This window comes from Stegostoma tigrinum, chromosome 2, assembly GCF_030684315.1.
Source record: "Stegostoma tigrinum isolate sSteTig4 chromosome 2, sSteTig4.hap1, whole genome shotgun sequence".
Lineage (NCBI taxonomy): Eukaryota > Metazoa > Chordata > Chondrichthyes > Orectolobiformes > Stegostomatidae > Stegostoma > Stegostoma tigrinum.
Genome location: NC_081355.1, coordinates 12,100,381 through 12,123,693, shown reverse-complemented (window position 1 = coordinate 12,123,693; position 23,313 = coordinate 12,100,381). Strand labels below are relative to the sequence as shown.

Sequence of the window (23,313 nt, the reverse complement as noted above, 5' to 3'; positions counted from 1 at the left end):
ATGGAATGAGCTGCCAGAGGAAGTTGTGGAGGCTGGTACAATTACAACATTTAAAAGGCATTAGGATGGGTATATGAATAGGAAGGGTTTAGAGGGATATGGGCCAAATGCTGGCAAATGGGATTAGGTTTATTTAGGATATATTGTCAGCAAGGACAAGTTGGAATGAAGGGTCTGTTTCTGAGCTGTACATCTCTATGACTCTATGACTCTAAATTTCTCCAGTAGCCACAGCTTCCGGAACATTACTGTAGATTCATGGATTACTGAGTCGTTAACATATCGCTATGCGACCAGACTTAAAGTGCTTGGGCCAAATATATGAGACTTAGTTCTCAATCTGACTGATGACTGTGGCAGATTGTGATGGTGCTCAATTGTAGGGATTATTCACTTGTTAAACCCTGCCTTCTGGAGCTCATTTGGTAGAAATCAAGTGGGGATGGGAATTAAAATCTTGCTGCTTTGAGTCCCTGACATTATTAAACTCAATCCCACAGGCTCTGTAACAGTCCCACAAACTTCAGACAAGCTGCAACTGAGAGATATTTAAACGAAACCCAGGATTCGAAATGGCCTGGACTTCATGCCAAGGCGACAGTAGAGTTGTGAATGACACAGAAAGCTCCCAAATTGTGAATGGATCATTTGGAAGCATACCACAGTGCCAGTCTACATGTCAATGCAATTGAATCACCCCATTCAGTTCTCCAACAGTCCATCCTATGACCACTCTGGTGGAACTGCTGCTGTTGGGAGAGCTTGCAGTGGATCATCAGGCAGAGAAGCAACAGAGAACTGTTGCAACCAGCAGGTCTGCTAGTCAGCAAAGGCATTATGATAACTTTCAGAAAAGTAGGCATTTACATAATAACTTCTGTGCTGTTGGTCACATTGAGGGAGTAGCATTCCCTTCTGTAGAGAAAACTCACCCAGATAAAAATTAATAAAATCTGTAGCTTTTCCAAAAGAGGGAATTTACCATTTGCACATACAGGTATAAATTACACCTTAACTGACATTGCACAAGTTGCTTGTGGCAGCTAGTGTTCCAAGAGTAGAGAGCATTTGAGATTATTTTTACTGACATCGGAGCTGGAAATTCCCCAAAGAATAGCATTGACTTGTTGACTAAGGTTCCCTGAGGCAGAACTCCCAACAAGAATCTTTCTACAATCTTGGGGCCTTATGAATATATATGATTGAATATTGACATGTTAGTTTCAAACTGCTCCTATTTCTCCTGAAACTCCCCTTTGGGAATCTTCCATCCTTTTAACTGGGCATAAAATAAAGTGGGATCCCCGTAGGAAGACCCTTGGTTTCAATGAGTTGTGGAAGTCAGTTAAGCCTGTAGATTACTGAAGATTCTCTTCAGCAATTCATAGAGATTGCAGCAACTCACCAACTAAAAAACATCAAAATCAGCCAGTAAATGCTCAGACATCAGCCAAGGTTCTCCAGATGAAGATCTGCTTTGAAGAAAGCCAATTTATTGAGATCCACTGATCATAAACCTCAGTTAATCTGTTGTTCAAATGCACGCTATCCACTGCAAACACTATTGATGAGAATTTTGATCATTTGTATGGCGGTGCTATAACTATTTGATTTATGCATATCAACTAACCAGACACAATAAATGTTGCAAGCAATATCCCCGATCCTGGCAGAAATGTTATCAGGACCAAGATAAGGTATAAACCAGTGAAGAATGAAACCACTAAAGATTTCTCCTCAGGTCACTGCGCTTTAGTGCTGCTAAAAGAGGAAAATGGACAATTATTTGAATAAAAGTAATTTGCAGGGTAGTGGGAATAAAGCAGGAGATTGGCGCGAGAAAATGATACTCATTTGAAGAGTCGGTGTGGGCACGATGGACCGAATGGCCTCATTCTGCACTGCAAGATTGTGTAATTCTGTGAAGTAGTGGGAAATTTGAGGCCATTGTGTTTGACATTCCTGGACATTTTGATGATTTAAATTGCTGCGACACATTTCCTGCTCTAACTTGTCCCCCAATAATCAGATCAGTGACTGGGCATGTTTCGGAAAGATTAATATAATTGCAGGTAGGTATTCGTTTATGTTATTGCCTCTGGACCTAGAGAAATTTTGTTATCATAACTACTGCCCAAAGTTTCAAAATGCCCTGCTGTATTCAGGATTCTCACCCCACCCCTTTCTCTCTTCCAATGGATCTACTGAAACTGCGGGCTGGATTGCAAACTTGGGACTTGCCTGCCATTTTAAAAGGCCTCCCATGTTTGGTCCACAGAAATCCAGCCGAATTATTTCAAAGATAATAGGAACTGCAGATGCTGGAGAATCTGAGATAACAAGGTGTGGGGCTGGATGAACTCAGCAGGCCAAGCAGCATCAGAGAAGCAGGAAAGCTGACGTTTCGGGCCAAGACTAGGCCCAAAATGTCAGCTTTCCCGCTCCAAAGATGCTGCTTGGCCTGCTGTGTTCATCCAGCTCCACACCTTATTATCGCAATTATTTCCAACCCCGTTCAAAAAAAAAACTTGAAAAGCAGAAAATGTTGAGCTTATGCGGAGCTTTTTGCAATCGGCCAAACAAAAACTGATTGTCGACTTATTCGTGTAAACGTCTATGACAATGTTAAGGCAACAAAGTAAAATAAAGTAAGTGAATAGAAGAATGGGGCACGGCCTCAGTTTAAGTTTTGAAATTGGCAGGATGTTAACTATGCAGAGTCAAAGTAAATGGTACATGCAAATAAACCTAAAACTATTTCTATAAAAATGTCCGTTCAATCCAAGTCTTCAAGGTTATTGCAAACAATGAAGAAAATGATCAATGTAATGGTTCTGGTATAGATGATGTATTTCTAAGTAGTTTCCCCATTAGGGACAAAACTACAAGAAAGCTAAAATTATTTAACAAGAGTTGAGATACATGTGAAACTTTTGCAGTAGAGGAATTGTCGTGTTCACCAACTTGATTCCTGAGTGCAAATTCACTTCTAGTGATATAATTTTAGTTTCAACTCTGTTGTGCAAAAAGATTATTTTCACATTTAACAAAATTTCTACCAGAAGAACAAAAACTCAAAGGGATCTTTAATCAGAACATGGGAGTAAAGTTTTCTCTCAGGGTTGCCAACATTGGTCTCTTGCAATTACATTCAGGGACACAGTGTAAGGGTGTGTCTTCTGGTGACCCACCCTCTGGTCAAGTCAATAAGAGAGAGACAAGAGGGGAGGGATAGTTAAGAGTGAAGTCGTTAACTTCAAAGTGAAGAAGAAATGCTGGGGATGTGCAAGTGGTGAAAGCATGAAGGTTAAGTGGGGAATGAGAGAGCAAAGGAATACGTGGAAGAAAGGGGAAACATTGGAAAAATAAACTGGAATGATAGAGTGAAGGAATATGGGGAAACATTGGAAAATAAACTGTGCCACTCTCAGTGACTTCCTTTCTTGCCAGACCAAGCTGATCCTCAACGCATCCCATCAAGTGTCTTGTTGCAGCTGGATAGAAAGGAAAGCATAGAGGGAGAAGATGAAAACATTTGGAAAACAAAATTCAGCAAAAAAGTCAGGACAAAAGATAGAGGTAAGACGGATTTCAATTTCACTAACTCATAAAAAAAGGTCCACACCATATAAAGTCATGTGTCTAACTTTGTGTGACAGTTTAGATGCTATTCAACATTTATGTCACATGAATTTCCAGCATTGTTAAGGGGAGATAGAGATTGAAGGATATGGGAACGGATTTGATAAATGGATCAGAATTATTTGCTTAGCTGAAGGGGAAAATTGGATAGTCAGATCAATGTCTGGTGCCAATGAGGATTGGACATGGCTCATGTTTTGCCCATTAGTACCTCAAAACCCATGCAAGGGCAGAAGAAAAATATTTGCAGCCACATCAGGAACAGAAACAAGGCAACATTTATAACTCACTAACGCCCTGTTCCTGCCAAATCAAGACTGTGAGATTGATTCCAATTTCATTTCAATTTTGTAAGTGGATACATGCATTTGTTTATTGTGTCTGCTTACCTGTACAAAACTAGTATTGTGTTGTGTATTTTTATTTCTATGTATTCTTTTACGCAAATAAATCTGAACAAGTAGTTTTAACCTACATGCAGTGTTCTGGTGATATTTTACTTTCTGAAAAGCAGAGGAACATATATCTTCAAGAAGTTATTTGCCGTTAATCAATAAACCTGAACATGTTACCAATTCAAAGCAAAAATTAAAGATGAAAGTTCATAACAGGTCCATAATGGCAATTACCAGCCATTTCTGAACATGAATAAGCTACCGCAGCAAAGACTTAACTGGAGCAAATAAAGTTGAGATCTTAACCTATCTTTTCTGTTTTCAGACACCACCTGTGTATATCCAGCATTTTCTATTTAAATCCCAAATCATTTGAATCCACAAATAAATCCTCAAGAGGGTGTAGAAGCTGATATGTGGCAATTGAAATTAGGTCCCCTCTTGTCCTGTCTGCAGTGAGGAATTCTACACCTAGTAGCAACCGTCTCTCCATCTGCTATTCTCTGGCGTCTTGCTTTAATGACATTTCTGTTTAGCTCAGAGAAAATGGAAATGTGTTTATACACCTGTAGTGAGTTTCAGGCTTATTCTGCTTGCTTTGTGCGAAAAGAGATTTGTGACTCAAGGCAAGGGATTGAATGAATTATTCTCGCCTGCCTTCTTATAAGACAAAACACCTTGGGCAGGTGTGAGGTGGGGCAGAATGCTCTGTGAACCACATTCATCCTGTCAGTGCAGGCACACATCACTATGATGCTCCACTGTGCAATAAATGGAACAGATGGAGGACATTTAGTGGCCTGTAAAATTCTGAAATGTTCAAACTGGGCAATTTTAAAAGGAACCTGCATTCACATGAAGTATTTGAAATGATTATTAAATCCCATTCTCTGAATATCTTGAGTTTAAAGAAGGCAGTGAAAAAAAATGTTCATGAAGGTGCCAAAGTGCAGGCTAAATTTGCTGGTTTTCAGCTGTATTTTGTGTGGCAGGAGAAGGAAGTATGTGAAGAAGTCATTTGCCTCTGCAATTTTAGTTTGGCTATAACATTCAGCTTTCTGATTTGCATGTGTTCAGTTCCTAATGCCTGTTTCAAATCTAGTGGCACAATCTTCTCAGTTTTGTTTCTAAGGGAAGACTGTGCAGGGTCCATACATCTGTGTTTTCTGTGCCTGGGTCGATGTCAAGCGGGCTGTATGCCTTCATTCTGCTTTTTAAGACTTTGTCGTAGCTTGATACTTACAGAAGACATTGTGACAACACTATGGCTTTGAGAGGTATATTTATTCCCTCTTATTATAAAGAAAGATTGAGACAGGTGATAAGCGGTCTGGTTCAAAGCCCATAGAGTAACCAGCTTGTGAGGGCTTGGGGTTTTTTTCCTAAATTTGGAACAGGAGCAGCCTGAAAAGGTGGGGACAAGCTCACGATATTTAGCTTTAGTTTTTTTCAGTAGCAGTTGTTGTGGTGTCTTGAAGCTGGGGTTAGAAGCTGTAGTACATCTCTCCCTGCTACTCTCTCTCTCAGGGTTTTGTTCTGATGTTTTTCCTCCAGGGCTGGAGAATTGCATGTGAGAAAATCTATTTTACTGAACCTGCCTTTGCCAAGGTTGTGTTTATTGGATGTTAATATATTGGAACAGTTAATCAGTAGTTGTTAATATGTATATTATTTTTGTTAAGCATTTCGATAGAATTACAGTTAAGCCAATTTGTTTATTTTTTAATTTTGTCTGCTACTGAAAAAACTAAAGCTAAATATCCTGAGCTTATCCCCACCTATTCAAGCTGCTTCTACTTTAATTATAGTGTTTGAATGATGTGTGTGTTTTGTTTCAAGACTGGTAGTTTCACCAACTGAATTACATTTAGAACACAAAACCTTACACCTATGTTTAAAGTTAGAAAAGGTTAGGGTCTAGGCTATCCTCTTAACATATTTTGCGGAGATTTGGTCTGGCCCACAACAACATTTAAGAGTCATCCACATTGCTGGGGATCTACAGCCACATGCAGGCCAGATTTCCTTCCCTGAAGAGTATCAGTGAACCAGACAGCATTGGCCAATGGTTTCATGGTCACCATGAGACGAGCTTTTTGATTCCAAAATAGTTAAGTGAATCTAAAGCCCATCATCTCCTGTGGGATTTGAACCTTTGCTCTAGACCAATAGACAAAATCTCTTAATGATGCATCCAATTATGTTGTCACCAAACCACAACTTCTGCTCTTGTATTAATTCTGCAAATTGCTCTGTGAACATGGTTTCTGTTTTTAAATTCAGGGAATAAGTTAGCTGTAGACTGTTTCATTGCCTCCTGTAGAGTTGGTCGCCCTAACAACTCTTCTATCCCTGGACCATGAAAATGTTAGCATCTTTGTTTAACTACTGATCACTCCAAACTGTGGCTGCCTAGTGTTTCAAGATGCTATGAGATGAAATTAAAATAAGGATTCATGTCATTTTGCTGCCTATTTGCTAGTTACTGCCTCTCCATTGTTCTAATCAATCTGATATTAGCCCTTACATATCCTCCACACATTGTATGAAGCTGTTGATCACTTTTCTAGTTCCTGATGTTGCAAAGTTCCCTGGATCTGATGGGTTGCTTTCTAGGATTTTATAGGAAGTACTTTCAGAGATAATGGATGCAGTGGTAGTAATCTTCCAAGAATCCTCAGAACTTCCAGAAGATTGGAAAACTGTCACTGTAACTTTCTTATTCAAAAAGGGAGGGAGACAAAGAAACCTATATATATGCCAGAGATAATAGGAAATGCAGATGCTGGAGAATCTGAGATAACAAAGTGTGGAGCTGGTTGAACACAGTGGGCGAAGCAGCATCTTTGGAGCAGAAAAGCTGACGTTTCAGGCCTAGACCCTTCTCGAAATGTCAGCTTTTCTGCTCCTAAGATGCTGCTTGGCCTGCTGTGTTCATCCAGCTCTACACTTTGTTATCTCTATATATATGCCAGTCAGTTTAATTTGTCATTGAGGAAATGTTAGAATCCATTATGAAAGATGTACTAGCAAAGCATTTAGAAATATATAATCTAATTAATCACAGCCAGCTTCATGAAGGATGAAATCACACTTGAGAAATTTTTTAGAGTTATTTGAGATGGTAACAGGCAGGAAAGGTAAAGGGGAACCAGCAGATATAATATATTTGTATTTCCAAAGGTGGTGAGGTACTACACATAAAGCTTCTTAATAAAATAAGAGACTGTAGTGTTGTATATTAGCATGGATAGAGGATTGGCTAATTAATAGAAATCAGTGTGTTGAACTAATGCTGCAGAAGTCAGTGTTGAGGCAACAATTATTTACCATATGTATGAACAACTTGGATGTCGGAAGTCATAGAGTCATAGAGTCATGCAGCACAGAAACAGACCTTCAGTCTAACCTGTCCATGCCAAACATAATCCCAAACTAAACTAGACCCATCCACCTGCTCCTGGCCTATATCCCCCCAAACCTCTTCTATTCATGTACTTATTCAAACATCTTTTAAACATTGTAACTGTACTCACTTCTACCACTTCCTCAGGAAGTTCATTCCACATGCGAACCACTCTCTGTGTAAAGAATTTGCCCCTCGAATCTTGTTTTAAATCTCTCTCCTTAAAAATGTGCCCCCTAGTCTTGAAATCCGCCATCCTGAGGAAATGACAACTCTATCTATATCCATCACTATTTTATAAACTTCCATAAGAAATAGAAAAAGAAAGGAAGAAAAGTTCCAGTTATGAATTACTTACTTAAAAAAAAGTAAGGCAGTGACATTAATTCATGTGAAATGAAGTTCAGGAAGTCAGTATTCTGTGAATTCTTGCAGTCTGGTGGAATTCCTTCTATTGGAATCTCAGATGCAGGCAGATATGGCTGACGGCACAGCAATATAATTTTGCACTCTGAGAATGTAATTCATTTTGCAGGAAAAGAACAGGATTGTTTTTGGAAATCAGATTTTGTGAGTGGCCAAACCTTAAGGTAGGCTGTGCCTCAGCCTACAGCTGCTTTGCTTGTTGCAATACTAATGTAAAAATCAGATTAAAGCAAGAAATCAAAGCTGCAATTAAAGTTATGTTGAAAAGGCCAGCAGTTTCAGTCATGTAGCTAAGGTTGAGCCACTCAACTAACAAGTTTGATCCATCTCCCAACAAAAACTGTTCTCCAGTGGATAACTGCAGAGTCATTAGAGATAACAAGGTGTAGAGCTGGATGAACACACAGAGGAGCAGGAAAGCTGACGTTTCGGGTCTGGACCCTTCTTCAGAAATTAGTATTGTTATTAGTACCATCTCAGGCACAAGGACCTTTTAGTTCTTCCTTTCTTCAGAACTGTCTGACACTGACATCTCAGATAACAAAGTGTGGAGCTTGATGAACACAGCAGGCCAAGCAGCATCTCAGGAGCACAAAAGCTGACGTTTCGGGCCTAGACCCTTCATCATCCCTCTGATGAAGGGTCTAGGCCCGAAACGTCAGCTTTTGTGCTCCTGAAATGCTGCTTGGCCTGTTGTTTTCATCCAGCTCCACACTTTGTTATCTTGGATTCTCCAGCATCTGCAGTTCCCATTATCACTGACACTTCATCTGCAGTTCCTTTGCATTGTCTTGACTGGAACGTCTATACAGTTCAGGGAGTGTGACACTCCAGGAGGATGATGTAAGCATTTGTCTCATTGTAACTGCTGGTCAGTACTTATGTGATTGGTGATAGTCATGTTGTCACTCCAGCAAAGAGTCTAATTTCTTTTAGTAATCAAACAAGAGAATGTAGATTTAAAGAACATCAATTCAGTATCTCTCTTGGTGTCTTCTAGGCACAACAAAGGGAATTTGCAGAGAAGCGTTTTGTGTAACACAGTGTAGAGTCGAAGGAATGCAGCAGGCCAGGCAGCATCAAAGGAGCAGGAAAGTTGGCGTTTTGGGTTGGGACCCTTCTTCAGAAATCGGGAGAGGGTAGGCGGCTTAGAAATAAATAGAGGAGGAGCGGGGCTGGGGACGGTAGTTGGGATGGTGATAGGTGAGTGCAGGTAGGCAGTGATGGAGATTGGTCAATGAGGTGGGAGGTAGATGGACGGTTGCATCAGGTCAAGGAGACAGGGATGAGAGGGAGGGTTGGTCATGGGATGAGGCTGGGGGTGGGGAGATTTTAAAACTTATAAAATCCATGTTTAGACTATTGGGCTGTAGGGTCCCGAGGCCGAAAATGAGGTGCTGCTCCTCCAGTTTCTGGGTGGCGTTATTGTGACACGGGAGGAGGCCCAGGATAGACATGTCACCCAGGGAGTGGGAGGGGGAGTTAAAATGGTTTGCGACTGGAAGGTGTTGTTGTTTGTCATGAACAGTGCGCAGGTGCTCTACAAAATGGTCTCCGAGTCTGTGCTTGGTCTCACCAATGCAGAGGAGGCTATATCGGAAACAGCGGATGCAGTAGACTAAGTTGAAGGATGTGCAGGTGAACCCCTGTCTGATGTGGAAGGTTTGTTTTGTGCCTTAAATGGAGGTGAGGGGGGAGGTGTAGGGGGGGATGTGGGGGCAGGCGTAGCACTTCCAGCGGTTGCAGAGAAACATGTCGGGGTCTGGTGGGCTTAGTGAGGAGTGGATGAGGAAGTCATGGAAAGAGAGGTCCCTACGGAAGGCAGGTAAGGGTGGGGAGGGAAATATCTCTTTGGTTGTGGGATTGGATTGTAGGTGACAGAAATGACAGAGAGTGATACGTTGGATGCGGATGGGGTGATATGTGAGGACCGGTGGATTCTGTCTTTTTTTTGTTGGGGGGAGGGGATGTGAGGGCAGAGGTTCAGGAAATGCAAGAGATACAGTTGAGGGCATTTTCGATCACTGGAGGGGGGAAATTATGTCTTTGAAATAGGAAGACATCTGGGATGTTCGGGAGTGGAAGGCCCTATCTTGGGAGCAGATGCAACGGAGGTGGAGGAATTGAGAGTCAGGGATCGCATTCTTGCAGGAAGATGGGTGAGAGGAGGTGTAGTCTAGGTAGCTTGAAATAGATGTCAGTTTTGAGGTGGTCACCAGATATGGAGACAGAGAGATCCAGGAAAGGTACTGGAGATGGTCCTGGTGAATTTGAATGTTGGGGTAAAAGGTGTTAAGAAAGTTGATGAACTGTTCAACTCCTCGTGGGAGCACGAGGCAGCGCTGCTACAGTCATCGATGTAGTGGAGGAAGAGGTGGGGGATGGGGCCGGTGTAGCAGCAGAAGAGGGACTGTTCCATGTATCCTACAAAGAGGCAGGCATAAGCTGGGCCCGTGCGGGTGCCTATGGCCACCCCCTTGGTCTGAAGGAAGTGGGAGGAGTTAAAGGAGAAGTTGTTAAGGGTAAAGATGAGTTTGGCTAAGCGGATAAGGGTGTCAGTGGAGGGGGACTAGTTGGGCCTGTGAGAGAGGAAGAAGGGGAGAGCTTTTAGCCATCTGCGTGGGAGATACAAGTGTACAAGGATTGGATGTCCATACTGTAGATGAGGTGTTGGGGGACAGGGAATTGGAAGTTTTGTAGGAGGTGGAGGGCGTGGGTGGTGTCCCGGACGTAGGTGGGGAGTTCCTGGACCTGGGAGCGGGGGAGGGGAGACAAAGTCAAAGTAAGCAGAGATGAGTTCAGTGGGGCAGCAGCAGGCAGAGACAATGGGTCGACCAGGACAGGCGAGTTTGTGGATTGTGGGAAGGAGATAGAAGCGGGCGGTGTGGAGTCGGGGAACAATGAGGTTGGAGGCTGTGGGTGGGAGGTCACATGAGGTGATGAGGTTATGAGTGGTCTGAGAGACGATGGTTTGGTGGTCAGGAGTGGGGTCATGATCAAGGGGGCAGTAGGAGTAGGTGTTAGAGGGTTAGCACTGGGCCCCAGCTACGTAATGGTCAGTGCACCAGACCACAACTGTGCCTCCTTTATCTGCGGCTTTGATGGTGAGGTTAGGGTTGGTATGGAGGGACCGGAGGACTGCATGTTCTGTGGAGGAGAGGTTGGAGTGAGTGAGAGGGGTGGAGAGGTTTGTACCAGTTAGGAGAGAATACCAACATCAATTCAATTCTTGTTTAATAATTGAAACTTCCTTCAGGAAAATTCAAAGGTATCTTCATGACTTATTCATTTCACTTGGCAATTCTTCCTTCTCATACATGCTCAGAGGAAACAGCAGAAATACAATTTATTTCACCAATGCTGTGAAACAGTCAGCTACTTCAGTAGGTTTCGACTCTGTCTCTGAAACAAATTAAAGTTTCCTAATAAATACTGTGCATATAGATTCATTGAGTTATAGAGATGTACAGTACAGAAACAGACCCTTTGATCCAACTCATCCATGCCGACCAGATATCATAAATTAATCTAGTCCTATTTTCAATCATTTGGCCCATATCCTTCCCTAGTTATATACCTATCCAGATATCTTTTAAATGTTGTAATTTTACCAGCCTCCACCACTTCCTCTGGCAACTCATTCCATATACGTGCCATCCTCTATTTGAAAAAGTTGTCTCTTAGGTCCCTTTTAAATCTTTTCCCTGTCTCCTTAAACTTATGCCCTGTAGTTTTGGACTCCCCTACACTGGGGGAAAGATTTTGGCTATTCACCCAATCCATGCCGCTCATGATTTTACAAACCTCTATAACGGTGCCCTTCAGCCTCTCCCTTTAGCTAAAACCTTCCAACCCTGGCAACTTCCTTGTAAATCTTTACATATCTGTGTAGGGGTAACTTTGTTTAAATCAATATTTTTATCCAAACATTTTAAAATTTTTCTTTCATGAGGATTATTATGAAATAAGAGATGTATTAAACTCTTGGCGGCATTGTGTCAGTTGTCTGTCTGACAGGAATGTGGCTGATCGGAATCTTGTTGATAACTCTGGTTTTGCTGAACGTGTCCTACATGTGGTGACTTCAGGTGTAGCCATTTCCAGTGAAGGTGTTTTAACTACTTGGTATGTGCATCAAGGTCCTGACCACAACTGGAACAATCAGAAAGGGTTGGCAAATTGCTTATCGTGCAGTTAAAATGTGTTTGGCCTGCCTCTGTTCCATGCCAAAGAAAGGCTCGCTTACAGAAATAGTCAGATTGGAGCTGATGTCTTGCCTGACATGAGATAAAGTGAGATGGGAAAATATGCCTGCATTTATCTGTGGGACCCTCTCACTGGGCATAAAATCCAGCCACTGGTGTCAGTCTTAAGGATAAAGATCACCTCTTTGTACAAGTTTTCCTTCAAGGATGACCCTGGAGCGATGAGTGTGTGTTTGACAGTGAGGGACTAGAAAGGTCCAGTTGGATCATGGCTAAAACGACTGTGTAGCAGGTAAGCTCAAGTATCTGCCCCTCAGACTTTACAGTTTTATGGATGGGGGGATGAAAGGCGTTGAAAGCAGACGAGAGGGAAAAATTCAAATGAAAGAGAGTGAGACTGTTATTGGAGATAAAATTGCTGACACTGAGCATTTATTTAGCCTGGGTCCAGTTAAAAGTCCCATGTAGGTCAGGGCAGATAAAGATGACAGATTTCCATTCCTAAAGGGGCATTTAGTTAGCTTTTAATTCCAAATTTTGTGTAATTCAAACATCACTACAGGTAGCTCTCCTTATAACGCGATAGTTCTTGTGTGACCTCACGCTGTAGAAAATCGCAATAGAAAATCGTGTTAAACAAAATTGCCACAGAAAATTGCTATACTTGTACAGCAGAAAGTTCACACTATCCAAACAGTGTCCACTATTCATCCATTGTGTTACAGCCAATTTGCTTAAACAAAACATGCATTTTGACAGAAGTACCTGTGTTGTGGTGATTGTAACAAGGTCAGCCAGGTGCATGTCATAGAATATGAGTTCCCTGATTGAGACTGTTAATCTGGTTCTATCAGGGACCCCTGGCTGGCAGATATAAACAGGAGTGTCAGGAGTTCTGTTCACTCTAGGAGCTGGCTCTGAGGGAGCTGTGTCAGTGTTATGTATGAAGCAGGTGTAAATAAAGAGTGACTTGGTGATGTGACACTGTACACGCACAGAGTTACTTCAACTACCTGCCATCATCTTCACTTGAAAGCTGCCCTTCAACGTGTCATCGACAGGCTCCTTGTGAACAACTGGCAACATTCAGTTCTATTTGTCCATCACTTCTCTCGAATTGTGGCTGTTATTACTGTGTAGTGAAATCTAATCAGTAAGAGAATCAATGTGTTGATTTCAGAACATAATATTTTCACAAGCATGCTGTGTGCCTTACTCAAACTTTCACCAAGGTCTTTAAATCACAAGATGACAGGAAATATTCTTCTTGATTTGCCTATTCTGTAAAAACATTCATATTCTCATTGTTTCCAGATAGAGTGAGAAAGTACCAGTGTTCACTGATTCCACACCTAACCTGGAAAATCAGCTGCTACAGAACAGTTTCTCCATGTTAAGACTCTCAGCAGCTCTAGGGAAGTTGGAAGATCTCTGGGCCAAAATATCTGAAAGATCCTGGACCAGCAAGAATAGATGTAATTTAAGAGTAAGAATTCAAGTTTTAAGACTTAAGATTTCCTTCCCGACAGGATATGACTGAATGAATCCAATTTACTTAGTAAGGTTTCCAGCTGAATCTTATAAAGTTTGTCCCAATAACTAACTATACAGAGCCTTTGGCTTCCCTCACATTGGGTTCCAGCCTCATCTTAACATTCACAGTTTCTGGAACAACTCATGACTCACCGACGTCTGCTAAAAGATAACACCCTTCGTCTATGCCATCTCTGAAAAGCTACAGACAAGGGTTGGCAATCTTCTCTGATGAAGAGTCTAGGCCTGAAACATCAGCTTTTGTGCTCCTGAGATGCTGCTTGGTCTGCTGTGTTCATCCAGCTCCACACTTTGTTATCTTGGATTCTCCAGCATCTGCAGTTCCCATGATCACTTGGCAATCCCTGTTGGTTCTCCCTAACAAGATACACTACCCACAGCACACAGTTGCAGGGGGAGGCAATGGCCTAGTGGTATTATAGCTGTACTATTAATCCAGAGAGCCAGATAACATCCCGGGGACCTGGGTTCGAATCCAGCCACGGCAGATGGTGGAATTTGATTTAATAATATATCTGGAATTAAGAATCTAATGATGACCATGTATCGATTGTCAGGAAAAATCCATTTGGCTCACCACTGTCCGTTAGGGAAGGAAACTGCCATCCTTACCTGGCCTGGCCTACATGTGACTCCAGACTCACAGCAACATGGTTGACTCTCAACTCCCCTCTGGGCAATTAGGGATGGGCAATAAATGCTGCCTAGCCAGTGACACCCTCATCCTGTTATTGAATAAAGGAAAAAAAATGTTGGCATGGCCAACACACCTCACACATACAATCCCATTCTCACTTGAGCTGCTGTGTAAGCACCACATCACACACTTTACCTGTCTATATCTATGATCTATCTGAACACCCTCTAAGTCAGCACTACCCTGTCCCCAGCACCCCCTGTAAACCTGCAGCTTGTCACTGCCCAGCAGGGGGATATCACACATAAGCAGCAAATTAGGTCAATACAATCATGAGCTTTTATTTACGGACAGTAAAAAGGAACCCAAACAAAACCAACAGAGGCTGGTTTGCCCTTGTAATGTAAACCAGATTTCAGCATCATCACCAATGAATATGTTACAGCCCACGATTGTCTGCTGCACCCAGTTTTCATCGAAAGCAAACTGGTTTCAGTGAGGTCCTGTCTCACTTACAGCGTCCAATGCAGCTGAACTCTCTAATGGACTCCTCCCAGTATTCTCACCTTCCTCCTTGGAAGACTGCTCCCAATTCCCCAGTTCTTTATCATTTAGCGCATTACCTCGTTGCTGGTCCCAGTCAATATGTCACCCTCTATCTGGAGTGTACTTTTTATTTTATCCACTTGTCGGACATGGGCAGCATCTGCTGGCCAGCGTGTGTTGTCCTTCCTTAGCTGTCCTTGAACTGAGTGGCTTGCTAGGCCATGCTGGAGCTCTTCCCCCCACCCCTCCTCAAACCAGTTCAAGCAATGGAGGCACATCTTCACATCCTACGCTCTGCGCCACTACAACCCTGGTCGAAGCATGGGCAACATTGTATCTGTGCTTGACATCAGTCAGGAGGTTGTACAATGGTATCATGAGTCATGGTCACATTGGGTATCCCTTGTCCCCTGGTAACCAGCCTTGTAAAGCCCCTGGATCCTCAAAGAGACCAGGTACATGAGTGTGCTCCATGACATGGCAGCTGCCAGGGTAGCGGGCACACACCATTGGGAAGTAGTAACAGTGATCACAGACCACCTGAACCTTAGTGGAATGGAACTCCTTCCTGCTGAGTAATTCCGCAGTGTTGTGAAACAGGCCTCTCAGTGCCTTCTCTGTAGTGTCTGTACACCCTATACCTGTGGGAGCCCAGCTATGTTCCCAAATCCCACTGCCCAGGCTACAGCACTAGCCTCATCGTGGGCGAACAAAATGATCCAGTGTGATCCTCACAGCTGGAATCTGTCACTGTCCTGATACATTTGTGGGGAGCGCAACTGAGCGATGTCACACAGATCGCCTGTTACTCCCTAGAAGGAGCCATTTCAGCGTTGCACTGACCTTCACAGTCACTGGTAGAGGATGGTCTCCCATCCCTGCAGCCCTCAGCTCCTGCTCCAGGGTCCAGCACACTTCCATCACAGTGTCTGGAGGAATATGGAGCCTGCGTTGGTACAGCTACAGGAAATGGATTAAGGGTTAAACACCTCTGGTCTTCCTGCATCCTGAGGAGTTCTGTGTCTGCAAACCTCCCTGAGCTGTGTGCTTCTTGTCCTCCATGGTAGCTTGCTACTGCTCCTGAGCTTGTTGTCGTCACTGGTCCTCCTGCATCCACTTTGCCTTCATCAGAGGCAGCCACAGTGACCAACATCCCACTTATGGCTGGATGCACAGCTGTTGTTGGAAACGATTCAGGTTAGGAACACAGGAGAACGAAAAAAGTTCTTACATCTCAGAACAAACATCAGTGGCATACCCCTGCAGCTCCATGCAGTGAGACAGATAGCATACTGATAACTAAGGACATTTGTCCACCATCCATCTACTTCAAGCTCCACCTGTGCAGTGGTTTGAAGGTGAAGGTGCTGCTGAGTGACCACCACATGTCATCGAGAAGGGAGAGCCTGCAGCACTCCGACACCCTTCCTACCCCAGACCCACACCAAATGCTCACCTTCTCAGTGTTCCCTACAGACCATCATACCAGTTGCATGACACATGATGAATCAATGGTGCATGGTGCACACAGGACCTTTAGAAGTTACATGAATAATGGTTCACTTTCAGACAGTATTGGCCTTTTATCACAGCTGCTAACATCAGTGTGGAGATGCCCAAGTTCAATTGACTGGCACCATTAGCACTGTGCAAATGTCCCTTGATGAGCATCTGACCCGAAACATCTTCATTCTGCATGAATAGCAAATGGATGATGAAGTCGTGGCAAATTAAATATCGTTGGGGTTTGCAAAATGCTGCTTCCTGTATTTGTTCTTTCTGTGTCCTACAATCCAGCAGACAACACTAAGATTGGTGGAGTTGTTTGCAGACGACACTAAGGTCGGTGGAGTTGTGGATAGTGACGAAGGATGCTGTAGGTTGCGGAGAGACATAGATAAGCTGCAGAGCTGGGCTGAGAGGTGGCAAATGGAGTTTAATGCAGACAAGTGTGAGGTGATGCACTTTGGTAAGAGTAACCAGAAGTCAAAGTACTGGGCTAATGGTAAGATTCTTGGTAGTGTAGATGAGCAGAGAGATCTCAGTGTCCATGTGCACAGATTCTTGAAAGTTGCCACCCAGGTTGACAGGGCTGTTAAGAAGGCATACAGTGTTTTAGCTTTTATTAATAGAGGGATTGAGTTCCGGAACCAAGAGGTTATGCTGCAGCTGTACAAAACACTTGTGCGGCCGCACTTGGAGTATTGCGTACAGTTCTGGTCACCACATTATAGGAAGGATGTGGAAGCTTTGGAAAGGGTGCAGAGGAGATTTACTAAGATGTTGCCTGAATTGGAGGGAAGGTCTTACGAGGAAAGGCTGAGGGACTTGAGGCTGTTTTCGTTAGAGAGAAGAAGGTTGAGAGATGACTTAATTGAGACACATAAAATAAACAGAAGGTTAGACAGGGTGGATAGGGAGACCCTTTTTCCTAGGATGGTGACGGCGAGCACGAGGGGGCATAGCTTTAAATTGAGGGGTGAAAGATATCGGACAGATGTCAGAGGTAGTTTCTTTACTCAGAGAGTAGTAAGGGAATGGAACGCTTTGCCTGCAACGGTAGTAGATTCGCCAACTTTAGGTACATTTAAGTTGTCACTGGATAAGCATATGGACGTACATGGAATAGTGTAGGTTAGATGGGCTTGAGATCAGTATGACAGGTCGGCACAACATCGAGGGCCGAAGGGCCTGTACTGTGCTGTAATGTTCTATGTTCTATGTTCTATGTGGATTCCCTTTTTTCACCCATCCAGGTGACACTGACTCTGCCCACCCTGCATGTTGTACAAGCCATTTTCCTGTAGCATGTCACCTCCAGAGAATGGTAAATAATGACAGTGAAAAATAAAAAATAAAAAGGAACACAACGTTCAGGAAACTGAAACCAAACAAGGCCCTTGAGGAAATAGAAAAGAAGCAGGAAAGAACTTAAATAAGGAATTAGGAGGGCTTGAAGATGCTGCAAAATGCCCTTGGAAAGTAGGATTAAGAGAATCCCAAGACATTTTATGCATATATAAGGATCAAGAGGGCAGCTGATGAAAGCAGAATCCTTTCAAGGACACAGGAGGGAATTTATGCATGGAGTCAGAGGAAGTGAGTCAAGTAGTGGGTTCGGGTGTCTTGAAAAACAAACAATTGTTGAAAAATAATAAGGTAGTTAAGTCCCCAGGGCCTGAAGGGACGTATCCCAGAACACTGCAGTGTGTGTGTGTGTGTGTGTGTGTGTGTGTGAGAGAGAGAGAGAGAGAGAGAGAGAGAGAGAGAAAGAGAGAGAGAGATTGCTGGGCCTTGACAAACATCTTTGTATCAGAGATAATGGGAACTGCAGATGCTGGAGATTCCAAGATAACAAAATGTGCGGCTGGATGAACACAGCAGGCCCAGCAGCATCTCAGGAGCACAAAAGCTGACGTTTCGGGCCTAGACCCTTCATCAGAGAGGGGGATGGGGAGAGGGAACTGGAATAAATAGGGAGAGAGGGGGAGGCGGACCGAAGACGGAGAGAAAAGAAGATAGGTGGAGAGGAGGGTATAGGTGAGGAGGTAGGGAGGGGATAGGTCAGTCCAGGGAAGACGGACAGGTCAAGGAGGCGGGATGAGGTGGTAGGTAGGAAATGGAGGTGCGGCTTGAGGTGGGAGGAAGGGATGGGTGAGAGGAAGAACAGGTTAGGGAAGCAGAGACAGGCTGGGCTGGTTTTGGGATGCAGTGGGGGGATGGGACGAGCTGGGCTGGTTGTGTGATGCAGTGGGGGGAGGGGAGAACTGGGCTCGTTTTGGGATGCAGTAGGGGAAGGGGAGATTTTGAAGCGGGTGAAGTCCACACTGATACCATTGGGCTGCAGGGTTCCCAGGCGGAATATGAGTTGCTGTTCCTGCAACCTTCGGGTGGCATCATTGTGGCACTGCAGGAGGCCCATGATGGACATGTCATCTAAAGAATGGGAGGGGGAGTTGAAATGGTTCGCAACTGGGAGGTGCAGTTGTTTATTGCGAACCGAGCAGAGGTGTTCTGCAAAGCGGTCCCCAAGCCTCCGCTTGGTTTCCCCAATGTAGAGGAAGCCACACCGGGTACAATGGATACAGTATACCACATTGGCAGATGTGCAGGTGAACATCTGCTTGATGTGGAAGGTCATCTTGGGGCCTGGGATGGGGGTGAGGGAGGAGGTGTGGGGGCAAGTGTAGCACTTCCTGCGGTTGCAGGGGAAGGTGCCGGGTGTGGTGGGGTTGGAGGGGAGTGTGGAGCGGACAAGGGACTCGTGGAGAGAGTGGTCTCTCCGGAAAGCAGACAAGGGTGGGGATGGAAAAATAGCTTGGGTGGTGGGGTCAGATTATAGATGGCGGACGTGTCGGACGATGATACGTTGTATCCGGAGGTTGGTGGGGTGGTATGTGAGAATGAGGGGGATCCTCTGGGGGCGGTTGTGGCAGGGGCGGGGTGTGACGGATGTGTTGCGGGAAATGCGGGAGACGCGGTCAAGGGCATTCTCGACCACTGCGGGGGGAATGTTGCGGTCCTTGAAGAACGTGACATCTGGGATATGCGGGAGTGGAATGCCTCATCCTGGGAGCAGATGCGGCGGAGGCAGAGGAATTGGGAATAGGGGATGGAATTTTTGCAGGAGGGTGCATGGGAGGAGGTGTATTCTAGGTAGCTGTGGGAGTCGGTGGGCTTGAAATGGACATCAGTTTCTAGCTGGTTACCTGAGATGGAGACTGAGAGGTCCAGGAAGGTGAGGGATGTGTTGGAGATGCCCCAGGTGAACTTGAGGTTGGGGTGGAAGGTGTTGGTGAGGTGGATGAACTGTTCGAGCTCCTCTGGGGAGCAAGAGGCGGCGCCGATACAGTCATCAATGTAACGGAGGAAGAGGTGGGGTTTGGGGCCTGTGTAGGTGCGGAAGAGGGACTGTTCCACGTAACCTACAAAGAGGCAGGCATAGCTTGGGCCCATGCGGGTACCCATGGCCACCCCCTTTGTCTGTAGGAAGTGGGAGGAATTGAAAGAGAAGTTGTTGAGGGTGAGGATGAGTTCGGCTAGGCGGAAAAAACATCTTTGTATCCTCTTTAGCCACGGGCAAAGTGCTAGATGACCAGAGAATAACCAGAGTTGCTCATTTGTTCAAGAAGGGCTCCATATATAATCCAGGAAATTATAGGTCAGTGAGCATTGCATCAGTGGTAGGAAAATTACTGAAAAAGATTCTCAGGTATAGGATTTACTTGCATTTGGAAAATATTGGATTTATTAGGGATGGTCAGCATGGCTTCATGCAAGAGAGGTCAGGGCTCACAAACTTGATTGTGTTTTTTGAGAAAGTGACAAAGATGATTGAGGGTGGGCAGTGGATGTTGTCTACAAGGACTTTACTAATGTATTTGACAAGGTCCCACATGGTAAGCTGGTCCAGAAGATTAAGTCGCATGGTATCCAAGGTAAGTTGGCCCTTTGGCCCTCGATGTTGTGCCGACCTGTCATACCTATCTGAAGCCCATCTAACCTACACTATTCTGTGTACGTCCATATGCTTGTCCAATGACGACTTAAATGTACTTAAAGTTGGCGAATCTACTACCGTTACAGGCAAAGCGTTCCATTCCCTTACTACTCTCTGAGTAAAGAAACTACCTCTGACATCTGTCCTATATATTTCACCCCTCAATTTAAAGCTATGCCCCCTTGTGCTCGCCGTCACCATCCTAGGAAAAAGGGTCTCCCTATCCACCCTGTCTAACCTTCTGTTTATTTTATGTGTCTCAATTAAGTCATATCTCAACCTTCTTCTCTCTAACGAAAACAGCCTCAAGTCCCTCAGCCTTTCCTCGTAAGACCTTCCCTCCAAACCAGGCAACATCCTAGTAAATCTCCTCTGCACCCTTTCCAAAGCTTCTACATCCTTCTTATAATGCAGTGACCAGGTCTGTGATCAGTATGTTCCCCAACGATCAGTGCTAGGACCTCTGTTGTTTACAATACGTATAATTACTTGAAAATGTAGGTGGTCGGATTAGTCAACATGTAGATGACATAAAAATTGATGGAGTTGTGGATAATGAGGAAGGTTATCAAAGGACCAGTAGGATATAGATCAACTAGAAAGTTGGGTGGAGAAACAGCAGATGGAATTTAAGGCAGACAAGTGTGAGGTGATGCATTTGGTAGGTCAAATGCAAGAGGAAAGTACACAGTAAATGGCAGGACCCTTTAGAGCATTGATATGCATCTCAATGTGTCCAAGCAGTCCAAGCCCCCCAGTCCTCCTGGATAGATACCTATTGAGAATTAGCCTTTGTGTCTGTGCTATAGAGCATCTCAAATCAGTCATAGTGAAACCCTTTGGACCTTGCTGAAGTGCTATTGAGCAGGCAGGCACAGTAAGGCAAGCTAAGGCAGGGAAGCTATGAGCATGCAGGTAAGTGCTGAGTGAGTGAGCACTAAGAGAGCAGGTCAGCAGCCCTGAGATGCAGCCTCGTCCATTCCTTCAGCTGGGTGCCTCTCCCCGCAAACTGTCTATGCTGTGGCTTTTCAATGCTGGTTACCTGTGTGTCCCGCAATGCAAGTGTCTGCTTCCTGAGCACCCAGCATGTGGATCAGAGAGATGCCATGATGGTCATGAGGAGTTGGCAAATGATGCCTGTGCTCATGGAGTGGGGCATGTGTGGCAGTAAGCTGAATCCATCAAGTATACTCTTTGGTCTCCATGCTGAGTTTACTCAATACCTACCTTGTTTTGGAAACTTGGTAAGATAGGAAACTGATTATGAAGAGGTGAGTTGGGCTGTCAACAAAGCATTTATCAAACTATAATCTACCCCCAGCTGGCAACTCATCACTTCCTACCAAGAAACTTGCCATGCTGCTTGTAAAAAGTGCAACAGATGGAATGAGCTTCACCAGACTCATCTGGTTCTGCTACTAGTCTGACCATCTGACCCCTATATAATTTTGCCTATTGTCACCATTACTGATTGTGGCTTTTGAGCTTACTGTTTACTGATAGATAGAGTTTCAAGTCCCCAGTGGCCATGATAAGATTTTAAATCCAAATCCTCCACCCCATTTTCTGGATTACTAACTGTTAATTTCCTCGATACTGAAGTTTCTGAGCTCCCTCCCTCCTAGTCCTCCTCGTGTGGTATCACGTGAAAATCTTGGCCATAGATAATGGGAACTGCAGATGCTGGAGAATCCGAGATAACATGGCGCTGGATGAACACAGCAGGCCAAGCAGCATCATAGGAGCGCAAAAGCTGACGTTTCGGGCCTTGACCCCTCTGATGAAGGGTGTGGACCCGAAACGTCAGCTTTTGTGCTCCTAAGATGCTGCTTGACCTGCTGTGTTCATCCAGCCGCACACTTTGTTGTCTCAAAATCTTGGCCATGATGCACTGAATTTCTGAAAGTAAATTGTTTATGTAAATTAGAAATGATGGCTTTTAAACCCTGAGCCAAAACACTAATATTCACCATCCGCCTAAAACACTCAATATTCACCATCAAACCCAAAAACACTCAATATTTACCATCAACCCAAAACACTCAATATTCATAATCAATCTGAAACACTTAATATTCACCATCAACCCAAAATGACTTCTGCAAATGAGAACATATTTCTGTCCTTTAGAAAATGTCAGGTTATTCCACTTGACGAAGTTAATTGCATTATATAATAAAATATAATCAATTACTGGAAACACAAAGCAGGATTATCAGCTGCTCAAAATGAAAGTATTTCTAACTTGACATTTTCAAATCAACTCTGAAGGATCTGTTTGTTTTATTTCTTTACATACTATTTTAGTTTGTGATACTGTATCTCTTCCCTCTGTAAATTGTTTGAAATGACAAACGTAATCCGTTTCGAGGCAGTAACTGCTATCAGGATAATCCCAGGCAGCACCTCAGAGACAAAGTGTCTTTTTGTCTGCGCTCCATAATGTGTTTCTCCGCACTTTGGGAAATACACGTCAGCGCAGGCAATTTTTAAGAGCGGCTCGACGACTGCTCAGAAACCCGTGATCAGTAAACAGGAAGTTTGTTGGCTGCACAGTATGTGGTCCGTGAATTCAAGCTTGGGGACAACATGTTGAATTGATTCACCAGGGACAGCACCGTTACTGCTCTCTGACAACAGATAGTACAATGGCTGCCCTCAACTTGAAAAGAACGGAATATAGGAAGGTACAAAGAGAGATCAAAGTAATAATTCTAGTTGTACTTGTAGCAGCCACTTCTAAGGAAATAGTTCATTGAGATTCTGGTCACCTGAAGCAATTTGAAACGTTTGTTTTTATTTTTCTGAGCTGCAGTGGTACAAGGTAGATGTTTTCTTTTCTATGCATAGAATGACACAATACAGAGTAGACCATTCAACCCATTGTATTAGTGCTGGCTCTGTGGTGGAACGATGTAATCTGGGCAAATGGCACTTGCTTTGTATGCCTGTTAATTTTTTCACCTTCAAATATTTCTCTCCAATGTTTACTGGGGTCAGAA

General features: G+C 43.9%; 1 protein-coding gene and 1 non-coding gene across 3 annotated transcripts in view; both read left to right on the top strand.

Moving 5' to 3' along the window:
- The window catches only part of LOC132210705 (testis expressed protein 56-like), a 120,141-nt gene that overhangs the window by 19,928 nt on the left and 76,900 nt on the right, over positions 1-23,313 (top strand). Inside the window, exon 2 of one of the 2 annotated variants that reach the window (XM_059652368.1) lies at positions 3,451-3,579. In XM_059652368.1, coding sequence (XP_059508351.1) covers positions 3,451-3,579 — 129 coding nt within the window. Of the gene's footprint in view, positions 1-3,450; positions 3,580-22,872; positions 22,999-23,313 lie in introns of those variants that run through there. The other variant, XR_009446876.1, reaches the window with a different exon arrangement.
- On the top strand, positions 22,190-22,266 carry LOC125449223 (small nucleolar RNA SNORD36). The gene has a single exon (XR_007246869.1). It is a non-coding gene; the product is annotated as a small nucleolar RNA SNORD36 (small nucleolar RNA).